This window comes from Cannabis sativa, chromosome X (assembly GCF_029168945.1).
Source record: "Cannabis sativa cultivar Pink pepper isolate KNU-18-1 chromosome X, ASM2916894v1, whole genome shotgun sequence".
Taxonomy (NCBI): domain Eukaryota; kingdom Viridiplantae; phylum Streptophyta; class Magnoliopsida; order Rosales; family Cannabaceae; genus Cannabis; species Cannabis sativa.
Window position 1 is genome coordinate 35,848,754 of NC_083610.1, and position 7,083 is coordinate 35,855,836.

The window sequence follows — 7,083 nt, forward strand, 5'->3', positions numbered from 1 at the left end:
GGTTGCTATACGATTTTTGGTTGTGATTTAAGTTGCTCCACTAATTGCAATAAATATTTCTATGTAAAATTCTGTAAAAATATATGAAAAAAATCATTTGAAAGTGTAAAAAATAAAAAAAGAGTCCTTCGTTTCTTTTTTGAAGGAAGAGATAAAAGTCTACAAATACCATATTTGAGGAGTTTTTTAACCAAACAAAATAATTTAGGGAAAGTTTAATAATTCAAGAGAGTGAAAAACTAAAAAAAGCTTTAGTATTAGTGTTTTTTTTTTTTTGAGAGAACTTTTTGGACTTATGTTTGTACTTATGTTTGTTCACTTCCGCTACAAATATAATAATAGTTATATTCGAAGTGATAGTAACTCGAATAATAACCCTAAAATAAACAACAAACTCACTCACACTAACTAAACCCTTTTGGAAAATAAGACGGAGATAAGGAAAACACACACAGACAAAGCTTCCAACTCCTCCAAAACATGGCGAGGTTGAGGACGGCCATGGATTCGGCGTTCTGGGATTTGGACGTGGCTACGCCTCGAGTCCTTGAAGGCTCCGCTAAGGCTGTACCGGGTGAGCCATTCCCTATGGACGCTACTCGAGCAAGTCGAGCTATTAGAATACAGCAAGTCTCCTTCTTGGGAAATGGGTTTCCTCTTGGCATTATCCCTTCTTACTTTCCTACTTCATCCAAGGATTCTGGTTCTTTGAGTTTTCAATCCCTCTTTCTAAAACCGGCCACCTCCAACTGGTAAGTAATAACCCCACACACACATACTCACTACACTTTTGTTTCTCTTTTGTTTTCTCTAGCTTTGTTTGGTTTCTCGGAAAATTTAATTGGGTTGAAATGTTTTAACTAGAAAATAATAATGTGGGCTGGTAAAGTTGCATAGGGTGTTTGGGTTACTCTATTATTTATAGTGTTGAATGAAAAAAAAGGAGAAAAATATCATTGGTTGAAGTAACTTTAATCTCTTCTAGTTTCATTAGTTGTTGAATGACTTAATAACATGTTATTGTTGAATGAATTAGTAAAATTTTAGAAAAGTTATTTTGCTTATGTAGAATTTCATAGTAAAATTTTAGAATTTCGGGGAATCCATGGACTTTGTTCCATTTGTTTGCAATGTAGTAATTTTTTTTTATGATAATTTTGATGTCCTGTTCTAGACATGTGAAATGAGTCATTTGAAATATGTTTGAGTACATCTGATCTACGTAATTTTTTATTGTTCATTGAGAATAGTATTTCCTTGAAGAAAATATATTCAATGAGTTTTCAAATATGGGTTACTGATGATGATCTACATGACTATTACTGAGTATAGGTGGGTTGGATTTATTGGACAGTTCCGACCGAAGAAACTGATATCTTCTATAAAAGCTGAATTTACAAATGAGGATACAGATTTCCCTTCTTTCAAAGATGTGGCAAAGCATGTATTGGAAAAGTCACTTTATTCATTTGGATTATCAACACAGTTTTCTCCAACTCCATCAACATACATTAGGTGGAGCACAGAAGGCCACGGTGAGGAAAAGCGACGACGCCACAAAATGATGCTATTTCATAAGGTGTGTGTTTGCATTAAAATGTTGAAAATGTTATTTTTTTGCTCCAACTTTTTGTTTACATAGTTGTTTTACCTGGCTGCATAGCTGTTCATATGATTGAAGTTTTGTATATTGTATTTGCTCTACTGTTGTGCTTAAATCATTTGCCTGATATTTTGATTTTCTTATATCCAATTGCAAATTCGTTATCTGTGTGCTATACCTATTGCGTATTTAATGATTGAACAAGATCAGACGTTTGAGAACAAAGAATTTCATTTTTGCTAAAAGGATTTACAAGATTATATTTTGGAGAGTAAATACTATGTCGGATAGATTAGACCTTCTGTTTTGTTAAATGACAAAATGAAACCCTGTATTTTCCAAAATGGTAAAAATAGGACCCTAAGTTTAATTTTTAACAACTTTTTTTTTTAATATAACCAACTTGAAGACAATTCCTAATACAAATAGATACAGAAAATGTAAACAGTTTTGTCATAACACATTTAGATCGAATTATTATTGAATTTTATTTTGACAAAAAATCAGTTCAGGGTCCTATTTGTACTATTTTGGAAAATACAGAGTTCATTTTGTCATTTAACAAAACAGAAGGTCCAATTAGTAATTTTTACAAAATACAGGGTTTAAAATGGTATTTACCCTATTTTGAAGGGATGGATGGCCCACATGTTTCGCTATCTTATATTCATACATCTTAAGTGAATTAAGACCAGTTTATGCTTGACAATGTGTTAGATGCATACTTCAATTCAATCATTTCAGCCTACAAGTTTCCTACTTAAAAATGTCTGGTTCTTCTGTCTGTACACATTCCACTTTAAAACATTAAAACTCTAGTTTGACAAGTGACTTTTATCTTTGGATGTCAAGCCTTCTCAATATGCATGCTGCTTACATTTTTATTAGTTCTTTTGTTTCAAGTCTAATTACTTTATCTTCATCTCCAATGTCTTTGCAGCTAACGAGCCATGATATCACTTTTGAGGCTGCATGGCCTCAGCTGTTCATTGATCATAAAGGACAATATTGGGATGTGCCAGAGTCAATATCCTTGGATCTGTTGTCCCTTGTTTCTGACTCTGGATTTCGTTATCGCCTTGGATTGCATAAAAACAGTGGTCATCCTGATGCACTAAATGGCCAAATTGTCGATGCTCCTACATCTCTTTTGCCTGGATTATGTGCAAAGGCTGCTTTTTCTTATGAGAAAAGCAGGGACTTCTGGAGGAAGGTTCAGACACGGGAGGATACAATTGAGAAAACTGACAGGGGGCTGTTTTGGCGGCCTTCATATGATGTGCGTCTTAGCGAACCCCATTCTGCAATATCTGGAATTATAGGTACTTACTGTCACTATCCCTCATTTGTGTGGTTCATTCATATTGAAATTTTGATTATCCTTGATAAAGTTGGCAACTGTCTTTTCATTATTTTATTTCTGTTTTTCAAGGAGAATTTTAGAATTTTATAACTAATGGATTATTTTCTTTTCCTAATTCTTATACTTTTAACTTTTTTATTACTTCTATTATTAGGAAATAAAATGCTAGAAACCGAATCTTAAGTGGTGACTCGGTGGAGAGCAAAATGTTAGATATTTATGACAAAATTTCCTTGTCTTTGTTTAAGGAGATTGGGAGAAATCTTTAAAATGCTTTTTTTTTCTCCATTCATATCTTACATTTGGAAATTTATTCATTTTTCATAAAGGAGCCGAATGAATTCAAAGTTTCACATTCGGTTTTAAATTAGAGACGTTAAATTTAAAATGATGAATTAACGTCGAGTATAACCTCTAGCTTTGCTCTTTCTTATTTGCTGGAAGTGTTTAAAAGTGCTTGATTTGATCATTAATTCTCTTAAGTATCAATATAATTACTGGTGATTCTCTTTTAAGAAAGTTTTTTCGTTTGAATATCATTGTTGAACTTTCATCTTAGGTGGTACCTGTGCTGCCTGGTTTGGCGACCGGGCGAACTCAATGTCTGCTGAATCAAAAGAATATGAGGGCATTTCTGCAAGTACTAAGAAGAGAAGCCCACTGAGTGCTGATTTATTTGGTTCAGTTTGCTATACTATCCAGCATGGGAATTTTAGAAAGTTTTATGGTGATCTAACCAGGGTAGATGCTCGGTTGGATATGTCTTCCGCTTCATCTTTTGCCAAAAGGATTCTCAACGGTTCCAAAAGTTCTAAAATGGCAGAAGATCCAAATTCCCATCCTAGGCTCAATTTGACCTTTCAACAGCAGGTGCTTTTTTTTTTTTTACACCTTGCAGTTTAGTTTGTACACCTTGTTTGGTGAAAATGACAATCCCAACTTTGTGTTTGTAGGTAGGAGGGCCAATTGTGTTTCGATTAGATTCGAGATTCTTGCTGGACTCGTCTTCCGGGAAACATAGACCGCATATGGAGGACTTAATTTGCAGCTTCACTTACTCCTTTAGACTTCTACAATCTGGGAAAGCTGTTTTCTGGTATTCTCCGAAGAGAAAAGAGGGCATGGTTGAGTTACGTGTCTACGAGTTTTGACATGTTTCTATTCTCTGTACCGTTTAAATATTTTAGTTATTGAGTTTTTGAAGGGAATTAGCTATAGAAAATACCCAAAAATGAAAAAGTAGAAGGAAAAAAAGGTCATTTCTGTTTGAATTTTGTATGTCTAATTTTATTATTATAAAAGCATTTCTCATTTTACTTTAAATGTGTAGAAAATACAAGTGTTTAAGGTTCGTTTTTGGCATTACAAATTGGCAAAATAGAAGAACACAATGTTTTTAGCCTGATTTAATTTGATGTGATCGAGTACAAGAGAAAAATATATTCATCACATCAAATGTCATCTTTTGAAATGCAGTAACAGAAGCGAGAGCGATCAGAATCAGAACAAGAAGCTATTGTTACTACTTCCATAAGAAGGATCTTAGAACGGATGAAAGCATGGGAACTATTGAGAGAGACCCATCAAGAATCGCATGAAACGGTCTACGAAAAATCGTACTGTCTACAAAAGAGAATTTGTTTTATCTGTGAGAGTTGTTGTCATATAGCTTGACGCCATGTATGGTAGTTTGAACCAGCTGTGGGTAGAGAGTGATAAAGGGTTGATCGTCGTGCTGTACAAGGTAACGACTACTGGAATCGTCCATGGCAACGCCAACGATGTCTGCTGCAATGACAACAATTGCCATTGTTGACAGCAGAAACTTCGACAGTAGTAAAACTAAAACTGCCACCTCCAGGAGCCATGATGGAAATGAGTATCAACTGAGCAAGGAAGCGAGCAACTATGAAAGCATTGAGAAAAGGAAAGAAAATGAGTACGTAGAAAAAAGTGGAGCAAAAATGCTTATTCGTTTAGCAATGCATCACCAATTTGTATATCCGCTCTTAGTTACTGCGCAAGCTCTAGCAGAATGCTCCTAAGAGAATAACAGTACCTATAAATATTAAAAAGGCTCATATGCCCTCTAATTTGTGGTTGATAATCTGTCTTAGTACATCTCGGGCATAATCTTAGAAAAACGATATAGTCCACAACTCAATCCAGAGAATTCATTCCACAAATATTGTTTCAACTATTTCTCTGTCGTAACAATTATGGTCACTTGGTTACTCTTGTTGTAAGTTTTATGGCTCAATGTAGATGTTATTGGTTGCTGGTATCTCTATTTCAGTTAAGGGGTGCTCTCTAATTCATTTATGAATCTTATGATGAAAGTTACGTCTATTCTTTTAACAGCAGTTTAATGGTGTATTGCATTTTGTTTGTCGTTTGGTATAATTGAGTTTAATTGTAAGGTGATGTTAATTCCAAATTAAATAAATTGGAACGAATTATCTAATGATGTTTTTGGCTGAGTCGCGGACTATGTCGTTGTCTTTAAGACATTTCGCAATTCTGTTCGAAGGGTGCATGATAGTTTATCAACCACGGCGTCCCTAGGATTAAACAACATTTACGAATCGTTCTGCACCGAATGATATCGCTTGATTACACTCCAAAAATTGCTCTGAGAAAAACCGTAAGAAAGAAAAGAATATTCTTTTTGTGTGTTTTAAAGGATATGTTCTCCTATTGTTCTGATATGACTTATATAGAGAAATCGATCACGATAAAAAGGTAAATAAAATCGTGAGAGGAACGTTAGTTTATGGCAGTGAAAAGCTAATCATTGACTGATCGTTTTACTGCTTCAAATAATTAAATGATAAGATTAATTAAGTAATAAAAAATATTTATTTTATTAAATAATTTTTCAGTAAAAACTAAAGTCACACCACACCAACTCCCGTGTGATGCTTGACAAAATAAAGAACAATATATAGTTATATTAGTGATGTCTATCTTTTGAGTGATGTAATTAATTAGTGATATTGAAATGGCGTTTGATTGGAGGTAATGGAATGAAATGAAATAAAAAAGAATTAATTTGGCTAATTAGCAATTTTCCCCCCGAACTTTGACATGTACTAAATTATGTCCCCTGAACTTTTTTGGGCGTTAAAAATTCTCCCTGAACTATTAAGATTATTAAATTTAAGGACTTTTATCTAATTTTAGTAAAAAAAATTCAAATATGGATGAAAGCTCAGGGGCATGATTTAGTACATATCAAAATTTGAGGGGCATGATTTGGTAGATATCAAAGTCTGGGGAGCATGGTTTAGCACATAAACAATCAATTAAACAGTAAAATTGAATGAAATTAGATAAAAGTCCTTAAATTTAACAATCTTAATAGTTCAGGGGAAATTTTTAACGGCCAAAAAAGTTCAGGAGGCATGATTTAGTACATGTCAAAGTTCGGGGAAGAAAAATTGCTAATTAGCCAATTAATTTTTATTTTATTTTTTTGTTTGGTTGTATTTGAGTATTGAAATGTCATTCTAATAGAATAACTTTTTTATCATTTTAGTGGAATGACTATTCTATTTTACAATGAAAGGAATGATCATTCTAATACAAGATGAAAAAAAAATATATATATTTTTTATCAATTTTTTATATACTTAAAATTTAATTTCATTTTATTCTTTTTTTTTATCACGAAGAAGAAACTTCATTAATCAACAAGCAAATACACCCTCAAGCCTCACAAGGACCAAAAAAAACAGCCCTCAAAACAAATACAAAGAAACAAATTAATTACATTGTAATCTATTTGATCTCTCCTGTCTAGTAATCTGTTTATTATTTACAAGATTCAATCTATATACAACTATACTCTTCACTTCTGCAACAACCCCATTGACAGTTTTTGAACAACCTTCAAAGATACACCTGTTCCTATTAACCCATATACTGTAGCAAGTGGCTGCAAGGATGGCAATATTGATGCTTCTTTGTAACCCCAAAGGCTTGAGAGTGAGCCATTTTTTCCAGCCCTCAAGAGTATTCGGCCAGGCCGTGTAACCGAGCCAAACAAAAATGCTAGATAGCACTCTTTGCGAGAGACTACAAGTGAAGAACAAGTGGTCATGAGTTTCCAAATGCT

General features: G+C 33.6%; 1 protein-coding gene across 1 annotated transcript; it reads left to right on the plus strand.

The window, feature by feature from the left end:
- The first annotated feature begins 349 nt into the window (after window positions 1-349).
- LOC115710734 (protein TRIGALACTOSYLDIACYLGLYCEROL 4, chloroplastic) lies at window positions 350-4,289 on the plus strand. Its single transcript, XM_030639089.2, has 5 exons — window positions 350-752; window positions 1,333-1,579; window positions 2,544-2,925; window positions 3,526-3,836; window positions 3,920-4,289. Exons 1-5 carry the CDS (start codon window positions 481-483, stop codon window positions 4,115-4,117), a joined length of 1,410 nt encoding a protein of 469 aa, XP_030494949.1. The 5' UTR covers window positions 350-480; the 3' UTR covers window positions 4,118-4,289.
- Window positions 4,290-7,083: the final 2,794 nt, after the last annotated feature.

Excerpts from the sequence above, each read along its gene's own strand:
- LOC115710734 (XM_030639089.2), top strand. The coding sequence starts at position 481 with ATGGCGAGGTTGAGGACGGCCATGGATTCGGCGTTCTGGGATTTGGAC. Across the intron at positions 2,926-3,525 it reads TGCAATATCTGGAATTATAG|GTGGTACCTGTGCTGCCTGG; the intron begins GTACTTACTGTC and ends CTTTCATCTTAG. Across the intron at positions 3,837-3,919 it reads ATTTGACCTTTCAACAGCAG|GTAGGAGGGCCAATTGTGTT; the intron begins GTGCTTTTTTTT and ends TTGTGTTTGTAG.